General features: G+C 38.4%; 1 protein-coding gene and 1 long non-coding RNA gene across 5 annotated transcripts in view; both read right to left on the minus strand.

Annotated features, from left to right (window-relative positions):
• Positions 1 to 23,969, minus strand: part of LOC135339473 (uncharacterized) — a 55,318-nt gene extending 31,349 nt beyond the window's left edge. Inside the window, exons 1-4 of one of the 2 annotated variants that reach the window (XR_010396004.1) lie at positions 23,920 to 23,969; positions 23,671 to 23,818; positions 23,001 to 23,053; positions 22,064 to 22,315 (exon numbers count right to left, since the gene is read on the minus strand). This is a non-coding gene — a long non-coding RNA (uncharacterized LOC135339473). Of the gene's footprint in view, positions 1 to 22,063; positions 22,316 to 23,000; positions 23,054 to 23,670; positions 23,819 to 23,919 lie in introns of those variants that run through there. The other variant, XR_010396005.1, reaches the window with a different exon arrangement.
• LOC135339471 (HAUS augmin-like complex subunit 8) overlaps positions 1 to 24,999 on the minus strand; it is a 61,394-nt gene that overhangs the window by 33,426 nt on the left and 2,969 nt on the right. Inside the window, exons 9-10 of one of the 3 annotated variants that reach the window (XM_064535578.1) lie at positions 24,868 to 24,976; positions 24,645 to 24,723 (exon numbers count right to left, since the gene is read on the minus strand). The exons of 1 other annotated variant lie outside the window; for it this stretch is intronic. In XM_064535578.1, the coding sequence (XP_064391648.1) occupies positions 24,892 to 24,976 (85 nt within the window). In that variant the 3' untranslated portion in view covers positions 24,645 to 24,723; positions 24,868 to 24,891. One more of the 3 variants, XM_064535577.1, reaches the window with a different exon arrangement.

Here is a 24,999-nt window from a genome sequence, read left to right on the forward strand (position 1 = left end):
AGTGACTGTACAATAAACAACAAACAATAAGCTGTATGTATTACAGTTTAGTTAACACTGTCAGGACACCTAGGGGAGTGTGTATAAAGACTGGATATAGCAGTATATATATAATACCGGTATACACATGCAGTGAGTGACACTGTAAAGGACAAAATTATCATTGGTACCAGTAAACATGTTTAGAGTAATTAGTATAGTTCTCTCATTCAGAATCTGCACTTAGCTAGAGCAAAATGGCGGACATATGTAACCACGCCCCTTTTCCAAGAGTTTTTATGTGACCACACACCTTTTTGGCCGGAAGTGGGCGGATCTGCATAACCTCTATAGTCAATACACACAATACAATGTGCATATACGTCTATAGCCACAAACGTGTTGTGTGAGCAATGAAACAATAAATGTATACAAACACGAGGAACTGACTTATACCTGCGTGCATGTATATACATGGCCACAAATACATGCATGCTACATATATACATGCATGTATACATATCCGTTGATCGAGGCAGTGACTTACTGTACACCTGTTTACTATATAGCAGAAGCCCGCATATATAATTATGTGAAGCCCATAGGGTAATAGCAAAAGGCCAGCCCGATATATAGTTGTATCAACAACATTACTTGGTAACTATAATTATACGTACTGCCAAGCCTGTATCACTGCGCTCACTAGTATCTTGCCCTCCACTCCATTTGTCAGATCCCCAAAAAGTTTGAGCTGAACCTCCTTCAAAGGTGAGTTTAGGACATGCTGCATGTGCAGTTGATGGTTTAGAGCCTGCATGGGAATGTTGATTACTCTACATGATTACTCTACATAGATCTCAAACTTTCGTGTACATGATAATTATGTAGACTATATGAATAACAATGATTGTCAAATTGCTGCTCAACTACTGTACATGCAAACATCATCTCCCTATAGTGACCTTTTATCACCAGCACTATAAGTGTATCCAAAGGCCGACTTATACTGCGCTATATATATACTTGTTGTTTCTAGTATCTTGGGTTGAAATGACCAACCTGACCAGCCTGACCACTTGCTACGGTCTTGGTGTGTGTGTGTGGCCAAAAGTCTAGGAGCAGAGCAAATAAATAAATGAATAAGGTACACAGGGACAGGTGACACCTCAGAATTGTGGCCAATGTTTGTTTATCCACTTAGATGGTCATGAATATTGGGCATTTGAAATTTGAATGTTTGAATGAGTCGGCAGGAAGTCTAGTGCTAGTATTGTGAATAAAGTAAACAGCTCTATACACTCTTAAGAATCTAAGCCTATAATGTGAATTAAATATAGCAACAGACATGTTGTATTGTGTGGTGGGTGGTTTGTTTTTCATCATTACACAACATAAACAATAATTATATACGCAGAAGGTAATGTACAATTATGTAACGACTTGTGCAGTAATGAATTCTATTCCACACTGCACGTGATTAAGTGCAAAACAAGCTGTCAGTGAGCTGAATGGTATGTGCAGTTATCCATATACGGCACGTGATTAACAATAATGCAATAGCTGAGCCAAAGCAGTTGAGTCCATAGTCAAGTAAAGATCTAAGAGAAATGGCGCAAGAGTTCCCTCTAGCTGAAACAGACGGAATTGGTAAATATCTACAACAAGAGTATGGTCCGCCTAAGCCTCCAAATACACATATTGGATGCTTCTACATCAGTCTTGGACATGAAATTAGTAAGTCTCCAATGACTCAACCCTAAGCAATTGATACCCTAAACGGCATACCAGGCCTAACCATATGGGGCAAAACAGAGCCAGGAATCATTTTCCTTATAAACCCCGAAGCAACAGCACCTAATGAACGTGTACGAGAAGCTGATATAAACGAAACTATTCGATTGAAATTGATTACGAAATTAAGGGAACTACACAAAAACTACTACTCCCCGCTCCCAATCCATATCATGTTTAGCAGAGCTTGTTTGTACACTGATGAAGATAACAAACGTGCTAGCAGCCATGAGATAACAACAGAAAATATTGGGGAAATTATCAAAAGCGTGTATGAGAATGATGCTGCAGGAAACACCCACATCGAATGCTTTTACCTTTTCGTACAAGCAGTTCTCGATGGGGAAATATTTCAAATTAATGACAAAGACGTAAATGTGCACAGTGGCGCTTTAGAAGAGCTCAAAACACTACTGGGAGATTGGAAATCAGTTGAACCTCGAGCAACATGGCCAGGAAAATTTTTTGGCTATTTTCCAAAGGGAATGCAACCGATGACAGAACGAGAGAGGGAGAAAATACTCAACGGAGAAGTACGAATGCCTCTTATTAAAAGATTGGAAGCTAAGCTTTTAAATGTTACTCTGAGAGGTGGTTCAAAGATAAAAATTAAAGTTATAATCACACGAGCTTGCAAATACACATCCTAAACGATTGTGTATACATACTTGACAATTGTATATAATTATAGGTGGCAGTTATAGTGACTAAAAATATGTTGTGTGTTCAAAGTACAATATATACGTATAATTATGTACATATATACGACCAAATAGTGGTACAGTTTTTGTAATTGTCATGCATTAATTTAAAAATAACGTATGTAATAAGCCTATAAGTACCAATACTTTGGGCCTCAGCTCAATGAAGCTGCCACCATTCATGCAAGCACATTGCATTGTATATACGTATACAAAGCTCAATGTGTACCTTACTCAAAAGTACTCGATATAGGCACCATTCTATGCACACATCTATAATTATATCTTACTGTGTACAATAACAATATACATACATGCAGCCTCATACAAGGTGTATTGAATACGTCTATAGCAACAGACAACATGTTGTGTGGGTGGTTTGGCTCACAGTGAAACCCTATACGTATATAGTATCAAGGTATGTGTGCTGTATATAAACATTAATTTTATATCCAGAAATCGAGGCTGACAGCTATCTATACATATTTAAAATTCATATTGTGTGGGAGTATCGTTAAAAATTAGGAACAAAGAAAATATGAATACAGGCTATACATACCATAATTATACATTTACTACACGTGCAGTTATAAGCAGTGAACATTCATACGTATATGTAGTTATACATGCACCGGATGTTGCATGTGACTAAAGATTGATGTACATTTTATTCCAATCAAGTGCCTGCATTGGGAAAGAATCAGTAACTGCATGTGAGCTTCAACTGAGAGATTCCAGTATTATACATAAACAGTGTAGTAATTATAAGTGGAGAAATGGCAGAGCAACTAGCTCCAACTGACAGTATTGGTATTCATCTAAAAGAAGAGTATGGTTCTAAGCCTCCAAATACACATATTGGATGCTTCTACATCAAGCTTGGACAAGAAATTTGTCAGTATCCCAGGATTCTACTAAAAGCAATTGATGCCCTCAAAAGTATACTAGGATCGACCAAATGGGGAAAAACAGATCCAGGAGTATTTTTCTTCAAAGCCCCAGAAACAACAACAACTGATGAACGTAAACACGAGGAAGAGATGAACGCTCAAATTCGGGAGAAGTTGATGACAGATTTGCAAGGACATGATACTGGCATCCATATCATACTTAGTAGAGCATGTTTATACACAGAAAATAGCCGTGAGATAACAACAGAGGAAATCGGGGAAAAATTAACATACGTGTGTGAGCACAACGTCACAGGAAGCACCCACATCGACTATTTTTACCTTTTCATACAAGCAGTTGTCAGAGAGGAAAGCTTTGACAAGAAACAAGCCAAAATAAAGAATGAAAAGGTGCAAAGTAAGGCTTTGGAAGAGCTCAAAACACTACCGGGAAATTGGAAATCAGTGAAACCCCAAGAAACATGGCCAGGAACATTTTTTGGCTTTTTTCCAAACGGATTAAATGAACGACACCGGGAGGAACTACTTAACGGGGAGGTACGAATACCTCTTATTGAAAGATTGGAAGCTAAACTTGAAGGTAAGAAGATTCATGACAGTCTTGGCCTGGAGCTAAAAGTTCAGGTCATAATCACACGAGCTTGCAAATACACACCAACAGAATGAACACATCCTAACAATTTGATATTTGAACATACGGTAGTTAGCAATGATTGTGACAAACATTTTATTCACCTGTTTGTGTTTTGACAGTACAATTGTGATTGCATTTGAGTGTGATGCACCACTCAAACACATTGCATACAAAGCTCTAATCTATGTACTACGTATGTAAATTTTTAATTCAAAAGTACTAAGTACTTAATTTATCTACGCACACAGGGATAAAACAATAGCATATAATACTAAAGTGTGTGTGTCGTCTAAAAGTCTAATTTAACTATAATTAAGCAAGTGTATAAATGTACAAGGTACACGGCTCATTAACGGGTGACACCTCAGAATTGTGGCCAATGTTTGTTTATCCACTTAGATGGTCATGAATATTGGGCATTTGAAATTTGAATTGAATATTTTTAACGAGTCGGCAGGAAGTCTAGTGCTAGTGTTATGAATACAGTAAACACTCATGCAGAGTGACTGTGCAATAAACAACAAACAATAAGCTGTAACTTCCTTAATGTTTTACAACACTGTCAGGACACCTAGGGGAGTATGTACAAAGACTGATTTAGAATAGCTATAATTATCATCATACCGGTATACACACAGTAAAGAAACATTATCATTGGTACCGTAAACATGATCAGTAGCTCTATCATTCAGAACCTGCACTTAATAGCTAGACCATTAGTCAATACAATTATTGACTAATGGTCTAGCTATTAAGTGCAGATTCTGAGCTACTGATCACTCTAAACATGTTAACATGGCTACAAATATATGCTACATACATGTACGTATCCGTTGAGCAGGATAGTGATTTATACTGTGCACCTGTTTACTAACAGAAGCCCTGTTATGTGAAGCCTATAGTAATGAGCAAAAAGCCCGATAGTTGTATGCAAGAAGACTATATCAAGGATGTCTAAAGTTATGAATACGATTAGTAATAGGATGCTATAAATCATGTGATACTATAGTGTAACATCAGAATAAAATATCTAGTATGCAAGCAGAGACACGAACATTAATACAAGTTAAGACAGTTTACAGTGAGTATTTGAATGTGAGAGAGTTATATAATTCTGTTAACGTATAAAAATAATACTGTCAGTAACAGTACAACAGTACACGTTCAGACAATAGTTGCATGCACAGGATGTTACATGTGACTAACTAAACCATGCAAGATATAAATTGATGTATTGTTTTGATCAACTATTTTATAAGCAAGTAAAGAGTACAGAATACACTCACTTCAGACAAGGACCGCATGCTATTTACAACCATAAAATCTCTGCTAGTATAAGACTTCAAGTTCAAAATATTATATAGAGTGATATAGACAATTAACTTCCCACTATAAAGTAGCAAATCAGAAAATTGTAAGTGTAGGAAAATCCGGCCTTATACTCAACGGAAGAATCCATTGGCAAGCAATTTGTGCAGAGCATGGCAAGGAAAGAAATGGCAGTGACACTACTTACTGAAGAAATTGGTGATCACCTACAACAAGAATATGGTTCTGAGCCTCCAAGTACACACATTGGATGCTTCTACATCAAGCTTGGACAAGAGATTAGTAACTCTCCAATCAGCCAAAAAGAAGCACTTGATACCATCAACCGTTTTATGATAGGTCCGAATCAATGGGTCAAATCAGTGGCAGGATGGGATGGAGTCCTTTTCTTTCAGAACTCAGAAGCAACAACGAATCCGAATAATGAACGCGACATTGAATTAAAGATAAACGATACTATTCGACGGCCTATGATTACAGATTTCTATATCATGTTTAGTAGAGCTTGTCTGTACAAAGAGAATATGGAATATGCTAGCAGCCAGGAGATGACAACAGACAAGATTGGGGAAATTATGGAAAACGTGTACGAGCACAATACCATAGGAAGCACTCACATCGAATACTTCTACCTTTTTGTACAAGCTGTTGTCAGAGAAGAAAGCAGTGACACAAAACAGCGTACGATAAAGGACGAAAAGGTGCACATTGAGGCATTAGCAGTGCTAAAAACACTACCAGGAGATTGGGAAGCAGTGGAACCTCAAACAATGTGGCCAGGAACATTTTTTGGCTTTTTTCCAAAGAAAATGCAACCAATGACAGAACGAGAGAGGGAGAAAATACTCAACGGGGAGGTACGAATGCCTCTTATTGAAAGATTGGGACCTAAGCTTGAAGAAATGAAGCTTATTAATGACCTGAAGCCAAAAGTTCAGGTTATAATAACACGAGCTTGTAAATACACCCCGATAATTAAAGAGGCCACATCCTAACTGAACAGATTATAATTGTTGGATTAATTTTTGTAACAGAGTATTGATATACACATGCAGTTTTGCGATTGTTTTTGTAGAAGTGGAAATTAGCTCTTACCTATAGTACTAATAATTATGAAATTAGCTCTTACGTATAGTACTAATAATTATGACACTCAGTTTCTTATAACATTATAGACAGGTCACAGATCAAACTGGGTGGGGGCCCAGCCACCATTCCAGCACATACTGTTAACATAAATTATGTGTGTATACACGTCTACAACTTGAAAAGTAGCTTTTATCTATGCACACAGGGATATGCTGTTGTCACACTTTGGCTGTCAATATTACATGAATAGAAGGTACAGTCATGGGTTATTCCATACGAATAGCAAAACACTTCGTAAGTGGCCCCTCATGCAAAACTGTGGTCATAAACATTAATTCTTATATCGTTTAAAGTCTATTTGTGTTGAGTTTGAGCTTCATGATGTTGTCATAACTTTGTCGTACTTACACTGAAATTCACGTTTCATGGGATTCCTTGCCTATAAAAAGCGCTTCAGAATCTATATCTATTATGCTGTAGAGCTGATAAGCTTAAACCAGCTAAAGGATATATTCCATGTACATGCAGATTTGTTCAATCAAAACATGATCAAAAGTACTCGATAAGCACTACTAATCTATATATATATATGCACCCAGGAATACACTGTTACACAACAGTTTCAAGTATGCCATCACTAAAATGATGTTACTGCATGTGTGTGTGCAGTTGTCAGTGTGTGTGTGTGTCGTCAAAAGTCTAGGAACTAATTAGCAAATGAATACTAGGTACACGGGTCATTCAACACTTAATGGGTGACACCTTAGAATTGTGGCCAAATATTCGCTTATCCACTTATAGATGGTCATAATTGGGCACTTGAAATTTGAATGTTTAAACGAGTCGGCAGGAATTAGTCTGTATAGTGCAGTATTGTGAATTCCAGAATGGAGAGCCAATTTTTACTTATCAGAATTTGGATATACCATAATATAGACTCGGTCAACAGAGTGTGAGTTGACATTAATCGCGCTTTGCCATGCTACATTCGTATCCGTTGAGCAAGGCAGTGAGTGACTTACTGTTACACATGAAGTATACTATATTCATGAACGCAGAAATCTGTTGACATGCAGTATTATGTGAGGCCTATAATAATTATTATGACATTAAACAAAGCCAGTTAGAAATTTTTACGCAGGGAGTTTACCCGGTAAGTACATACATGATTATTTTTACGCCCTATTACATTCTACACATACCTATTGTCAGCAAAAGTCTAGAACAATAAGTCTGTAAATATGGTATTGTCTATATAATTATAGCACTCATAAGTAACAGCTCACACACGTCATGGTTTTGGCCATAAAAGTAGCCACAATAACAAACAGCAATCTATAGCTGCTGACTACTTAAGTGACTCACATAGCTACAAAGTTTTGTCTGTACATTAACATGGAAAATAGAACTGCTAAAGTTGGAGCAATACTGGAGAGAGAGAGTACGGTCATCTACAGGATCAGAATCTACATATTGAATACTTTTTCCTCATACTTGGAACAAAACTTCTTGGCAAACGAGATGAAATCATTGACACATTGGGCGGCACAGCTGCATGGGATACCCTCGGGAAAAAAGGGCCTCAACTATTGTTTAGTACAGGTAAATATCTGAAAATATCAACATTTGAGACGGAGCGCCAACGAGAGGAGAGGCTCAATCTTCTTATTCGAGTGCCGTTACTTGCTAAATATGCTGACCCCCACAACCAACCACATATCATTGTCAGCCGTGTTTGCGAGTACAAAACAGAGCCTTTTCAAGTGGTCAAGAACAGCTTGAGTACTCCCGTGATAGAAAGCATTCTCAGAACCCCTAGCGACGAGCACTTGGATTATTTCTATCTTATGATAACACAACTTCCATTAACAGAAGTTGAGCTACCCTCGAGCGTGGAAGTTGTGCTACCCTCGAGCATCGATCTAGCACCACAAATTCCTGGAGATTGGAAGGTAGTTGAGCCTGACGCCGCTTTTCCACTCACATTCATCAGCTATTTTCCCAAAAAACTTTTAAAAACGGAGCGTCAGAGAGAGTGGCGACTGAACAAAGAAGTCCGAATACCTCTTAAGAAATGCCAGAATATACCTCTTAGACTACCAGAGAAACTTGTTAATATTGTGTTCACACGTGCTTGCATATACACAAATATGTAGATCGCAGAATGCACAATCTCATAATAATTACAAGCGAGAAGTTTAAGAACAGTACATAGTACTTTAGGACAGACACTAATCGAGCAATGTATAATTATTTTTTGTATCAAAGGTTTTTTAGCAACGATTGTTGCAAGCGTGCGCTTGCTAATGCCTCTCGCCATAGTGTTTTTGCTTTCGCTCAAAGTATTAGAGTGTTATAGAAGAGGTATATAATTTGCAATGTGATTTTAAATAAGTGTTATCCCCAAATGTGTATGAATGACTGTATACAATTGAAACCACGGTGATTATAGACAAACCTCGTCCTCAAAGCTGCTGTGTGGGGGGCTGCAGTTGTGGTTTCAGGTGAGGTCTGCATGGCGATGGAATGATACTAATTTCGATATCTGCATGAGAATTGCACATAATACCAAGGGCGTATAAAGAGAGAGGGATGTCTAAAAACATTGCATGTGCACTTTATACTCTAGACTAGCCTCATTTTTACTCTATGCCCTAGTGGGCTGTTGGCTAAATATAGCATATCCTGCTGACTCATCAATAATACGACGCATACATTGTGAGTTGCATGCCCTCTTCTCTTTATACGCCCTTGATAATACGTGTATATATATGCAATCCAAAGAAGCTTGCAATTCACAACTATGCATGCCATCAACATAATTAAATGGGTCAAAATATTCATGCACTCTTGGACAAATGTATACATCTACAGAGCTATAGCACCATTATGTCGCAACCCAGGCATGCATGGGTTATATTATTATAGCTAGCACCATAGTACACGTCGCGTATCCACGGCTAACCCATGCAATAATGTACCCCCTCTCCCAGAGTACCTATAGCACCACAGACTGTGGTACAGTATACGTGGCATGCCCATGGATCACCAATAGTGTACAGCACGTATACATGTGCACCCTCTACATGTATACCTATCTATAGCACCATAGTACACGTGGCATACCAAAATTGGAGAGGCAAACTTGAGCTTGTGACTGGAACAAAAAAGAACCACCTCAGGACAAGAACTGTTTAATAGGAACACATCCTTCAACGGAAGAAACCGAGGATAAAATGGGACTTGCGATCAGGTGGTAGTCGTGGTACCAGTCCTACTGGGGGATTGTAGGTGCTCATGCAATTGCAAAGGTTCAAGCTAGTCTCATAAACATTAAATAATGCTCTATCTACCATTCATGTATAGTGTTACCAGTATCTTCCAGTTGATCTTGTCTTTTTGTAGTTCATTATGGTAAAGATCCTTAGTTTTATATTAGAGATTTTGGTAGTCTGTAAAAAAAAGGGGGTGCAGATCTGCATGCTAAGTTATATATAACAACCTATACATGTAGATCTACAAGGTGATTCTCTCATATAGTAATAATGCAGCTACAGCCTGCCATGCATGGGGATTGCAAATCAAAAGAAACGATAATTACTCGGAGCATGCATGCAGTCCCCTGAAAACTGCATGTTTATGGCTCTATAATTATATGTAGCAATCGGTGGACTTAGATGCGGATCGAGATAATACCCTCACGACAGGATGTCCGTTAGAGAGTCTTTATTGAAATAAGCAAAAAATTAATAGAAGACTGCCTGAGCAGTGCGAGTGTATATGCCAAACAGCTGAATCTGACGCTATAATAGCGGCTATTGCAGAGGACTCAAGCAAATTACAAAAGCTGGTTCCCATGAAAACACTGAAAAATTGAGTGAACAAGAAGGACTGGTGTACCTTAATTGATCACACCTCTATAAAGCCATTACTTCCAATGCCGAACAAGACAAGTACAAGACGTACATGCAATGCCTTGTCCACGCTATACATACTCTTACTCCCACATGCCCTCACACCCACAAACACATAGAGAAATATATGAAGTACTGCATGCTAGCTATGTATGGCATCAGATATGACCCAAAAAACAGACTATTTTAACAATTTCTGTACATGATAAAAATCATAAAATCATAATTAATGCTTAAGATGGAGGGCATTTTGAGTTTAAATTGTAGTGACATAGATCCTATAATTATAATGGTATGTATGGCATCAGATATGACCCAAAGTCAATAACAAGTTCTGTACATGATAAAAATCATAAAATCATAATCAATGCTTAAGATGGAGGGCATTTTGTTGGAGTTTAAATTGTAGTGACATTAGATCCTAATGGTATTCACGTTACGTGGTTCTTTGCTTGCATTCCAAGTACACACTGGCATGGTGCAGCTGTTGCTTGGTGACTGTTTCTAGAGAACCCCAACACCTGCAAATGAGTGCACATAATTATACAGTAGAAGCCAAATTAAAGTTTCTGTTTCATTTGTGTAGTACTCTGCGTTTGTTTTGATTCTGTGCACGCAAGCAAAACAATCGTTTGGTGCATGTGCAATCAAGCTTGCAATGTGTTGGTTACACAAACCGCTAATTGGATTCGTAGTAATTAAGGCAATTGCTACATGTACATTGTACATGCTGCAATGTATACAGTACTTATTCGATTTAAGGAGACACTTAATTGCGAAGCCAGAGGTCATTTCTTTTGTTGAAAAGTTATGTTGAAGTCTTGGTGTCGCATATTTAGAGGGTCGCATCTATCCTCGATTACAGGCCGCTTCATGTTTCGAGTGGCCTGGAATCGAGGCTATGGTTTGACCTCTATTTAGGATGCGACATAAACGTTTTTTGAACGCAGCAGTCGCTACTTGAAAATTGCCTAAGATCGAGAGTGTCGCATATTTGGAGGGTCGCCTTAAATCGAATGAGTACGGTAACCACGAAACCACTGAGTAAGTACGTAGGCGAAAACGGGCCTTTGCATGCAATTTAATCAGCTATCTACCCAAATGGAACAGAAACTTAGTGATAGGATGCAAGAGGCAATAATAATTATGCAGTGGATCGAAGGAGAAGTGTAATGCGAAATTGAGAAAGCAATAATTTTGTTGATCGAGACGCACCTTTTCAGTTCTTTGTCATCAGTAGACTCAGCGAAGGAGGTCACCTGATTCATGAGAGACATTGTAATTGTTCTACTCGAATGTGAGTTAACTAGTATCATTATGGCTAGTTTGGGGCGTATGTCCATCATGACATCTCCCAACACATCCTCACACTCCGCCAGTTTCTCCGACAGTTGCCCTAGTAACAAAAAGAGCACAAATAACCTCACTGCCTGCCAATGAAGGATGCCGGGCTATTCCTTAATTGCTAGGTTAAAGACTTAATTATAATTGACACACTTCATTTGTAGTAAACACGTCTACACCTTTACTGTGGGCTCTTACAAAGCTTTGACTACTCATTTCCTGTACCACACAAACATGATCTTCTATATACAAAATCACCAAGGAAAAAGGGAAAATCTCACTACAACAGACTAGATGTCATGCCCCAAGGTATCCTTCTATTCACATGATTGTATAGAGTAGATTTCCCCTCACCTTCATCCACTGGCAGTATTCCATGTAGATCCATGTCGTGTCTGGTGGCATCCAGAGCTCTCGCCATGGCAACATAGCTCCTCTCCAGATGAGCAATGCTTGAGACCACTGGACCAAGACCTTGCAGCTGTGGGGGAGTGTGCGTGTGTGGATAGTTGATCAGCAGTGAAGTAATTGACAGGGTGCTACAGAATACAGCCTTTTGTCTGAAACTGTTCTCAACCTAATTTATACCATATGCACATATATTTTATGGATACACTAACAACTACTAACAATACTTCTAGTGAGCTAGCTATGGAAACCGGCACACATTTTGTCATGCATAAAGGCCTGGTGTAAACGGGGCTATAGCTAGGAGGGGATGCCGTGGGACTTAACCTGAGTTGCTATGCGATGAAACTAACAGCTTCTATAGACTTCTAGCCACGTTCTCTAATTCGTGGATTTGCAAACTAAAGCTTCTTTCTCGAGTTGCTACAATGAAAGTTGTTCCAGTTTCCTCAGAATCGTTTGTAGACTCTAGTATCATCTGTTCGCATAAAATTTCTATTCAACTTATGAGTAGCCTTGCACTAAATTAGGCGCTAGCTTTTTGTGTTAGCTATTTGAGTCAGAAAGGAGCTGCAAGGCTGTACTGCCAAAAGAATCAGCCATTGTGAACTCTCACCTCATGGCATGCGCAGGTCCACCCTTTTTTTTATTATTCATTGACAGGAAATGCACAATGTCATACAATTTTACTAAAATTTCTATTGTAATACGTGTACATCTATGCTTCTATCCTTGAAGTCTCTAGCCATCAGCATTCTGGTTAGCTCCTCTTCCATAACACTCTATTTGACCGAAGCAAAATATTTTCGAGGCATTAATTAAGCACTCGTTTCTAAGTGAAAGCAGTCAATTTGAATCTTGTGATTTACATGTAGGTCGTCCATTCTTGGGCAAATTCATGAAATAAATCCTGGCGGCCCAATAATTCGTCGTTGTAGGTGTATAGTGTAGTCATGTAGTTGCATGCTAACTACATTTTAAGCTTGAATGGTAATGCTGTTACAGCAATAGCACGATTGAGTGCCTTAATATTATGTGAGTAAAAAACTGGTTGTGTGCATGTGCTCGAATATAAAATTATTTAAGGCAAATGATTATCATCTTCATCTATAAAAATCATTGCATAAAACTCCTATTTATAACACGCTATATATAGCTTGTTTCAGCTACGTAAACTAAAACCCTACATATAGCTGATGTGCTTAAGTCAATGGTGCTTGGCTAAAGTATTCACCAAAACCATTCTTACAAAAAGAGTAATCATGTCACACAGTGCCAAACTACGTAGCTTTATTGAGTGTATACAGTACGTATACATGTCAGTGCTGTTGTGTTCTACTACTCTCTTAACCATCTACATATTAATTGTGTACGTGCAAGCACGTGTGAACACAATACTAACAAATTTTTGTTGCTCAGGCATTCCCTGAGTCCCCTGGCTGAGCAGACTAACCAAATATTGTTTGAAGGGCATTCGGACTTCTTGGTTCAGTCGCCACTCTCTCTCACGCTCTGTTTCAAAAATTTTTTTGGGGAAATTGCCAATAAATGTGAGTGGCCAAGTGGCTTCTGGTTTCACTGCCTTCCAATTACCAGGGATAAGTTTTGCAAGAATTATGCTCGAGGGTAGTGCGACTGTTGATGGAACATATTGAGTTATCATAAGATAGAAATAATCCAAGTGCTCGTCGTTAGGGGTTTTGATAATATTTTGTATCTCTGTGGTACTCAGGCTGTGAACCACTTGTTTGTTATACTTGCAAGCACGGCTGACAATGATACACGGTAGGTTACTGGGGTCGTTAGGGTCAGCATATTCAGCTAGCAGTGGCATTCGAATCTCTTTGTTGAGTCTCTCTTCTCTTTGCCGCTCTGTCTCAAATGGTGACTTAGGACTTTTACTTGTACTAAACAATAGTTGAGGCCCTTTTTCCCCGAGGGTATCCCATGCAGTGTTTCCGCCCAGTGTGGCAATGATTTCATCTCGTTTACCAAAAAGTTTTGTTCCAAGTATGAGGAAAAAGTATTCGATGTGTAGATTCTGATCTTGTAGACCGTACTCTTCCTCTAGTTTTGCTCCAATAACTTTATTAGGAGTTCTAATTGCCATGTTAATGTACAGATAAAACTTGGTCTTTCAATAAGTGTAGCCGGAGATTGCTCTCTGTTTATTGTATGGTCAAAGCTATCACGTGCATATAGCCGTTATTTATGAATATTTTGACACTGCCATATTCACAGTTATACTTATTGTTCTAGACTTTTGGTGACAATAGTTACAGTATCACATGATTTAAAATCAAACTAGTACACAATATCTTATTATTTAATCGTATTCATAACTTTTGGTATACTAGTTGCCAAGTAATGTTCTTGCATATAACAGTTCCCACAGACGAAGTCAACTAGCCTTTCAGCAAGTAACTGACATGTGGGTACATAAGCCATTATAATAATACACAGGGAAAAGCACACACACGGACAGTTCCCACAGACGAAGTCAACTAGCCCTTCAGCAAGTAACTGACATGTGGGTACATAAGCTACTATAATAATATAATATACACAGAAAAGTACGCAAACGGACAGTTCCCACAGACGAAGTCAACTAGCCTTTCAGCAAGTAACTGACATGTGGGTACATAAGCCACTATAATAATACACAGGGAACAGCACACACACGGACAGTTCCCACAGACGAAGTCAACTAGCCTTTCAGCAACTATATATTGGGCCTTTTGCTCATTACTATATAGGGTTCACTTAACAGGTACGTCTTCTGTTTAGTGTACAGTAAGTCACTGCCTTCCTCAATGTACATGTATTGTGGCCATGTATATATGTACAGTTTCTACATAGTTCCTTGTGTTTGTATAGTAATTACCTTCTATTTGCTCACACAACATGTCTGTGGCTATATAATTATAGACAGTCAATATGCACATTGTATTGTGTGTATTGACTAATGGTCTAGCTAAGTGCAGATTCTTAATGATAGAGCTACTGATCACTCTATAAACATGTTTAACTGGTATCGATGATATTAATGATGTCCTTTACAGTGTGTATACTGGTACTGTATAATACATAACTGATGATACGTTTGTTATTCAGTCTTCACACTTATATACGTAGGTGTCCCGATAGCGATAACTAAACGTTGTTTGTATACAGTCAATCACTTTATTCACAACCCTATAGCACTAGATTTCCTGTGACTCATTCAAACAGTGATAAGCAAATATTTGGTCACAATTCTGAGGTGTCACACATTGATTAGTGTTGAATGACCCGTGTACCTTGTATTCATGTGCTAATTAGTTCCTAGACTTTTGACGACACACATGCACAGACACACACTCATTTTAGGACTCACCCATCCGCAGCACGGCCCGCGAATGAGCCAAATCAATTTACCTTTTGCGATCTAACTATTGCATTCTGGCAAGGATCGTGTGTTGAGTTTTTGCCATTATATTTTTGCAAAGTGATCAACGCTCCCAAAGTTCGATGCTCGCAAAGCTTTCTAGGTATGTAATAGTGTAATAATTGCATGATGATTTAGCTGCGTTTGCTATTCTTTACACACGCCACTATAGCTAGGTATCTTGGTAACGTTAACTATCATACTTCAAAGAACAGCTCATTGTTCATTGTTCAGTGTACTCACTCTTTCTTAGCCTTATTTATAACATAAGCACTAGACTTTCTGCGGACTCATCATTCCAGGATTCAAATTTCAAACAGTCAATATTCACGACTACTTAAGTGGCCATGAATAATTAATTATAAGCCATACACGTGCACAGAGCATGTGAAACAGAAATGCTTGGCTTCCTTGTGATACATCTTAGCAACCTTAATGTGTAGCAATTGACTCATATAGCTATAATAATAAATGTATGCACTCTTCCAATTTCCAGGCATAAGTGTTGTAAAAATGATGCTTGAGGGTATATAGTGCGACTATTATGTTGTGTTGTCATAATAATCAAGTACTTTAGTTAGGGGTTTTGAGAATGCTTTAAGTTGTGTTACTACTATACTTGTTTCACGGCTGACAATGGTCGATTGTGGGGGTTAGCAAGTAGATCAGAGCCAGTATAGCGGCATTCAAATAATCTCACTGAGCCTCTGTCTCAATATTATGAACTTTAGAATTTTTGGCGAAATATTTTTGTGTAGCAGTTGGTTGCATAGTTGGTGGCTATACCGAGTATACATGTGCATGGGTGCTTCCTATATAATTATATGCATCGTGCTCGTATATACATTTTCCATAGTTCCCTTAATATTATCAGTTGTTATCCCCGGGCCCTGGCTGCTAGCACGTTCATTATCTTTGTGCATGCTCTACTATAAACATGATATGGATGTCAGGCCTTTAACCCCTCAAATCCATAATCAACTGCCATCAAAATTACGTTTATCTTTGTTTCATATTCGCGTTCATCAATCATTGCTGTTTCGATCTCAAAAGATCCATCCCATGAATCCATCCTGGTTTTGTTTTGACTCATTTAGTCGGACCTATATAGTGTATGATTGAGGGTATAGCCATTAATGTGGGATAACGACTTGTCCATGCAAGCCTGCTGTAGAAACATCGATTGTGTGTATTTGAAATCATATACACTTCATGTAGATATAGTCACCAATACTATCAGTTTGAGCTACGTCATGTATATAGAGACCATTACTTATACAAGACAATTGTGAACAGTGGAATATAGATCTAAATGTAAAACTGAAGTAAGTGTTCATTTTATGCTTCCTTGAACCCAATAAACATAATAGATTCTGCCTGCATGTTGTCATTAATATTGTCAGGTTCTCATGATCAATAGCTATAGGGTTTTAAAATATTATTAAGTGTTTCATTGCATATACTGTGTGACTATAATTATGTGTGTATACAACAAAAGCAGCTATATATTCCATATATAATTTCGCATGACAAATCTGTACAATAGTCAGAATTCATAGTTAGATTCCAGTATTAGCAGATTCAAGTTTGCAGGCTCTGGTCATCAAAACCAGAACTCTCCTCTCGATCATGTCCCCAGCCTTGGGATAAGTTGTCATGAGTTCATTTTCTAACATTTTCATGAGAGGAAGTCGAACTTCACGATTGAGACGAGCTTCTCTTTCGCGCTCTGTTTTGTCAAAAGGTGACTTTGGAAAATATCCCAAGAAGGTATCTGGCCAATCATCTTGCGGTTTCACTTTCTTCCAATTTCCAGGGAGTGTCCTGAGAAATAAGGGAACATTTAATGTATCCGGGGGCTTAGTTCGAACTATGAGGTAAAAGAAATCTTGGTGGGTGTTCCTTGCACCCTCTTGTTGAGCATTGCCTTGTTCCATGACTTTTCCGATATCACTCGCCTGGATAGTATCTTCATTCATGTCATAGCTGTGGTAGAGGCAAGCTCGGCTGAATATAACCTTGGTGTCTGTCAAATCACTTTCAATTGGGAATCGAAGCTCGTCGTTGATCGTCTTCTCCCTGTCATCTTCGCTTGTCCCTTCTGCCAGTGGGCACTTAATTATTATAAAGCCTAGCCATTCCTGATCCTTCAATGCAAAAAATTCATATTTTTTGAGATGTGAAACAATATTTTCTGCATTTACATCGACTTTGTCTTTAGAACCTCGGAGGTAGAAGTAGTCAATATCTTTATTTTGATCTTTTAGTGCTGAATATTCGTCTTTCAATTTCTTTCCAAACTCATCCGTAGTTGTATATGACATGTTCTGACCCATTGTGTTTGATGAAACTTAAGGGAGTTGTTCTTTAGCTCTGTATATATATATTATAATTATATATATAATTATATAAGAAGCAGTGAATCAGCAATTACTAAAATGCATAAGCCGTATTTCTATTGTTAATTTAACCTTAGTTTGAATATAATATATATCCACATGCATGCTTTACATAGCTTTAGTGTATATATATAGCTACCAATAATGCATGTATATAGTATTATGATAGCTACGTTTGTTTGTTAACACTCCCCCATATATATAGCTAGGTTTCCTGACAGCGTTAACTATTATAAACTTATATGGAACAGCTTTAATTGTATACAGTTACTTTATCACTAAAATTCCTGCCAACTCGTTCAAGGATTCATATTTCAAATAACCATTAATTATTTAAGCCATGTGAGTGGCTCATGAATACATGCCATATATAAATACACACAGCTAGGTGTTTGGATGTGCATGATATATAAATTATATAGAAAGAATGCCTATTCTGAGCTTTATATCGTAGCTATAGAATGCACACTGTGTTGGCGTACATATACATGTGTATAGCTATATAGAATTGTGAAGTTGAAGCTCACAGTTACTGGTGCTTTCTCAATATACTGGCAGAGATTTATAATTGTAAATAGCAGTCTTGTCTGGGTGAATGTATATTCTGTACTCCTTGCTTAGTTGACAAAACAATACATCATTTAATTTAGTCACATGCAACATCCGGTGTATGCAACTATAGCAAACAATTGTATGCTTATACTATTCATACTTGTCATAACAACACTCCCACACAATAAGAATTTCAAATACTCATGCACTGCACGTGCAAAATTTAAGTACACTGCCATTATTATTTGTACCAATGTTTATATCCCTGGTCAGCTTTATGTTACCTTGATGCTATAGCCTCGTTCCCAGGCCTTACTTTTTCTTGGTGTTGTCATTGTTCATCCATAAATAGAAGGTATATAGCAAAAGAAAAGAATAGACAAATGAGGCAGCAAAAAGAAAGAAATGGGCATACAGTTGAGAAAAAGTAAGGCCTGGTTTGGGAAATCGCGTGATCCACAAGAATTGTTATGAACGTGGGCGATATGTAGCCCACAATCATGACGTAAGGTATTATCCCACGTATTCAGAGTTAATAAGACTGTACTGAGACACTGCCAAGGTACCAAGCTACTGCAAGTCAGGGAACCAGCGTGGCCAGCTCTGGTGACAGTAGCTACCTGCTATATAGATGATAATGATGACTAAGCTATATTCTGAATCTAAACACACGATCTAGACTAGTACAGCTAGCTAGCTTGTATAAACAGCTTGCAAACTTCCAGTTCCAAGTCCATGTCCAGCTTGCTGCAGGCAAATGTTTATTAGTCGTAGATCTCTACGTGGGCAGTCCAACATCTCTAGCTCTGCATGCCTACGCTACCCTTCTACCACCCTCACGCGACTTCCCGATACAGGCTCTCCTTTTTCCTCTTTATCCCTCCAATTAATACTGTATTTTATCAATTGTGATAAAGAACAGAAAAAGGAGAGCGTGTGTAGAGGCTACATTGATGCTACAGTACATTGAGCTCTGTAAACATGAACATGCATTATTGTATGTGTACACTTTATATCTGTTGTCAAGGTTACAAGCGTGTAATAAAAGTCACACAGTCTCTTCCGTTTTATACACGGTCGCGTAGCTTCAAGGCTAGAGGAGGTTGGTCACGCTAGTTAAAACTGTCCATAAAACTGCTTATCAAATCCCCAAGATAAAAATTATGACCATGCACAAACTGCTAAAATCAGGGTACTTGTCTGGATTCTGCACTATAGTACTACTATATAGGGAAGCTTTAGAGGACACGATTTAAACTGTGGTGAAACATGCTATGCGAACAGTGTTGGCCTCAAATTCGCCTTCAACCTGCTGAGTCTGCACTTTTGTCTCATTCTTGCATTCCTGCAGTACTAATAATTATGACACTCAGTTTCTTATAACATTATAGACAGGTCACAGATCAAACTAGGTGGGGGCCCAGCCACCATTCCAGCACATTACTGTTAAACATAAATTATGTGTGTATACACGTCTACAACTTGAAAAGTAGCTTTTATCTATGCACACAGGGATATGGTGTTGTCACACTTTGGCTGTCAATATTACATGAATAGAAGGTACATGGGTTATTCCATACGAATAGCAAAACACTGGTCATACACATTAATTCTTATCGTTTAAAGTCTATTTGTGTTGAGTTTGACCTTCATAATGTTGTCATAACTTTGTCGTACTTACACTGAAATTCAAAGTTTCATGGATTCCTTGTCTAGAAAAAGCGCTTCTATATCTATATGCTGTAGAGCTGATAAGCTTAAACCAGCTAAAAGATATATTCCATGTACATGCAGATTTGTTCAATCAAAAGTACTTGATAAGCACTACTAATCTATAATATTATATGCACGCAGGAATACACTGTTACACAACCATTTCAAGTATGCCATCACTAAAATGATGCTTCTGCATGCATGTGTGTGTGTGCGTCGTCAAAAGTCTAGGAACTAATTAACCAAATGAATACAAGGTACACGGGTCATTCCACACTTAATGGGTGACACCTCAGAATTGTGGCCAAATATTCGCTTATCCACTTATAGATGGTCATAATTGGGCACTTGAAATTTGAATGTTTAAATGAGTCAGCACGAAGTCTGTATAGTGCAGTATTGTGAATTCCAGAATGGAGAGCCAATTTTTACTTATCAGAATTTGGATATACCATATAGACTCAGTCAACAGAGTGTGAGTTGACATAATCATGCTTTGCCATGCTACATTCGTATCCGTTGAGCAAGGCAGTGAGTGACTTACTGTTACACATGAAGTATACTATATTCATGTACGCAGAAATCTGTTGACAGTATTATGTGAGGCCTATAATAATTATTATGACATTAAACAAAAGCCAGTTAGAAATTTTTACGCAGGGACTTTACCTGGTAAGTACGTACATGATTATTTTTACGCCCTATTACATTACACACATGCATACCTATTGTCGGCAAAAGTCTAGAACAATAAGTCTGTAAATAATTATGGTATTGTCTATATATAGCACTCATAAGTAACAGCTCACGCACGTCATGGTTTTGGCCATAAAAGTAGCCACAAACAGCAATCTATAGCTGCTGACTACTTAAGTGACTCATATATACCAGCTACAAAGTTTTGTCTGTACATTAACATGGAAAATAGAACCGGTACAGTTGGAGCAATACTGGAGAGAGAGTACGGTCATCTATCAGATCAGAATGTACATATCGAATACTTTTTTCTCATACTTGGAACAAAACTTCTTGGCAAACGAGATGAAATCATTGCCACATTGGGCGGCATAAGTGCATGGGATACCCTCGGGAAAAAAGGGCCTCAACTATTGTTTAGTACAGGTAAATGTCCTAAGATATCACTATTTGAGACAGAGCGCCAACGAGAGGAGAGGCTCAATCTTCTTTTTCGAATGCCGTTACTTGTTAAATATGCAGACCCCAACAACCCACCACATATCATTGTCAGCCGTGCTTGCGAGTACAAAACAGAGCCTTTTGAAGTGGTTAAGAACAGCTTGAGTACTCCTGTGATAGAAAGTATTCTCAGAACCCCTAGCGACGAGCACTTGGATTATTTCTATCTTATGATAACACAACATTTTTCATTAACAGAAGTCGCACTACCCTCGAGCATCATTCTAGCACCACATATTCCTGGATATTGGAAGGCAGTCGAGGCTGAGGACAATTTTCCACTCACATTTTTCAGTTATTTTCCCAAAAAACTTTTTGAAACGGAGCGTGAGAGAGAGTGGCGACTACACAAAGAAGTCCGAATACCTCTTAAGGAATATCTGAAAGACAAACTTATAAAGCAGTTTCAGGCCCAGGGCATACCTCTGCCAGAGAAACTTGTTAGTATTGTGTTCACACGTGCTTGCACATACACGAATATGTAGATCGCAGAATGTACATAATTATTACAAGCGAGAAGTTCAAGAACAGTACATAGTACTTTAGTAAAGACACTACTCGAGCAATGTATAATTATTATTTTTTGTATAGTATAGCAACGAGTGTTGCAAGTGTGCGCTTGCTAATGCCTCTCGCCACGTTTTGCTTTCGCTCAAAGCATTAGAGTGTTATAAAAGAGGTAAATAATTTGCAATGTGATTTTAAATTGAATGAACATTAAGAGAATTATTACCAAATGTGTATGACTGTACCAGAAAACCAGAAAACCAATAACCCACCAATTAATTACTACATGTTATAACTAGTTTATATCCCGAGGGCATAGCAACATAACACTGTCCTAGTAACACAATATAAACTGCACAAAAAAAGACAGAGACAATTCTAGACACAGCTCCATCTCTTCTCTCTTCTAGACGCCAGTATCTGCAGCGTGTAAGATTGGCATGACCGACGAATGGCTTGACACAAAATTGTTGGAGTTCCAACGCTGAAATCTGCAAAACAGCCCCACCCCACTTCTGGTGCTGCAAAACAGCCCCGCCCCACTTACTGCTGCAAAGAAACAGCCCCACCCCACTACTCAGTGAATACATGTGTACGTGTATTAGCTGCTGGTCTACGCTCGGCCTCATAACCAAGCCAAGAAAGCTCGCTTCTACACTGCTGCAAAACAGCTCATGCCCCCAGCAAAAAGAGCCACTTCTAGTGCTAGGGTGAAGCAGAATTGACATGCATCACGAGGTCGAGGACTAGGTCGATCTAGGAACACAGAATCTTCCACAAAATGAATCTTGGACAATTTTAAAACCTGCATGGTTGCAAGAAGAAACTCCAGCAGTGCTGAACATTCATTCCTGCATGGCTGGACATACTTTGATACTTGTTATTTCTCATGCGTATTAATTTAATTTTAATTTAATTGTCTGTCTAATGCCAGAGGGGCGTTTTGTGGTTAGTGCATTATGACTTTGCGGTCAGTGCAATATGACTTTCAGCAGTGCATTATGCTGCATATTGCACTTGGCAACAACGTAGCAACGGGATATAAGTACATATAATTATGGGAGCTAGTCTTTTATACAATTGAACATGGTGATTATAGACAAACCTCGTCCTCAAAGCTGCTGTGTAAGGAGCTGCAGTTGTGGTTTCGGGTGAGGTCTGCATGGCGATGGAATGATACTAATTTTGATATCTGCATGAGAATTGCACATAATACCAAGGGCATATAAAGAGAGAGGGCATGCAACTACAATAAAAACATTGCTAGACTAGCCTCCTCTATTCCCTAGTGGACTGTTGGTTAAATCCTGCTGACTCATCAATAATACGACGCATACACAGTATACATTGCAAATTGCATGCCCTCTTCTCTTTATACGCCCTTGATAAATTAATACGTGTATATAACTTATTGCACTCCAAAGAAGCTTTCAATTCACAACTATGCATACCATCAACATATTTAAATGGGTCAAAATATTCATGCACTCCTGGTAAAATGTATACATCTATAGAGCTAGCACCATTATGTCGCAACCCGGGCATAGGTTATGTAACTGTATTATTATAGCTTAGCACCATAGTACACGTCGCGTAAACGTATCCATGGGTAACCCAACAATGTACCCCTCTCCCTGAGTACCTATATAGCACCACAGACTGTGGTACAGTACACGTGGCATGCCCATGGATCACCAATAGTGTACAGCACGTATACATGTGCACCATCTACATGTATACCAGCTATCTATAGCACCATAGTATCCGTGGCATACCGAAATTGGAGAGGCAAACTTGAGCTTGTGACTGGAACAAAAAAGAACCACCTCAGGACAAGAACTGTTTAATAGGAACACATCCTTCAACGGAAGAAACCGAGGACAAAATGGAACTTGCGATCAGGTGGTAGTCGTGATACCAGTCCTACTGGGGGATTGTAGGTGCTCATGCAATATTGCAAAGGTTCAAGCTAGTCTCATGAACATTAAATAATGCTCTATCTACCATTCATGTATAGTGTATACCAGTATCTTCCAGTTGATCTTGTCTTTTTGTAGTTCATTATGGTAAAGATCCTTAGTTTTATATTAGAGATTTTGGTAGTCTGTAAAAAAAGGGGGTGCAGATCTGCATGCTAAGTTATATATAACAACCTATACATGTAGATCTACAAGGTGATTCTCTCATATAGTAATAATGCAGCTACAGCCAGCCATGCATGGGGATTGCAAATCAGAAGAAACGATAATTACTCGGAGCATGCAGTCCCCTGAAAACTGCATGTTTATGGCTATAATTATATATGTAGCAATCGGTGGACTTAGATGCGGAGATACTACCTTCACGACAGGATGGCCGTTGGAGAGTCTTTATTGAAATAAGCAAAAAATTGATAGAAGACTGCCTGAGCAGTGCGAGTGTATATGCCAAACAGCTGAATCTGACGCTATTGCAGAGGAGGACTCAAGCAAATTAAAAGCTGGTTCCCATGAAAACACTGAAAAAAAGAGTATTTCATTGAGTGAACAAGAAGGACTGGTGTACCATAATTGATCACACCTCTAAAGCCATTACTTCCAATGCCGAACAAGACAAGTACAAGACGTACATGCAATGCCTTGTCCACACTATACGTACTCTTACTCCCACAAACACATAGAGAAATGAAGCACTGCATGCTAGCTATGTATGGCTTCAGATATGACCCGAAACAGACTATGTTTTTTTGTTAAAATCAATAACAATTTCTGTACATGATAAAAATCATAAAATCATAATCAATGCTTAAGATGGAGGGCATTTTGAGTTTAAATTGTAGTGACATAGATCCTATAATTATAATGGTATGTATGGCATCAGATATGACCCAAAATCAATAACAAGTTCTGTACATGATAAAAATCATAAAATAATAATCAATGCTTAAGATGGAGGGCATTTTGTTGGGAGTTTAAATTGTAGTGACATTAGACCCTATAATTATAATGGTGTTCACGTTACGTGGTTCTTTGCTTGCATTCCAAGTACACACTGGCATGGTGCACCTGTTGCTTGGTGACTGTTTCTAGAGAACTCCAACATCTGCAAAGAGTGCACATAATTAT

Source organism: Halichondria panicea, chromosome 8, assembly GCF_963675165.1.
Source record: "Halichondria panicea chromosome 8, odHalPani1.1, whole genome shotgun sequence".
NCBI lineage: Eukaryota > Metazoa > Porifera > Demospongiae > Suberitida > Halichondriidae > Halichondria > Halichondria panicea.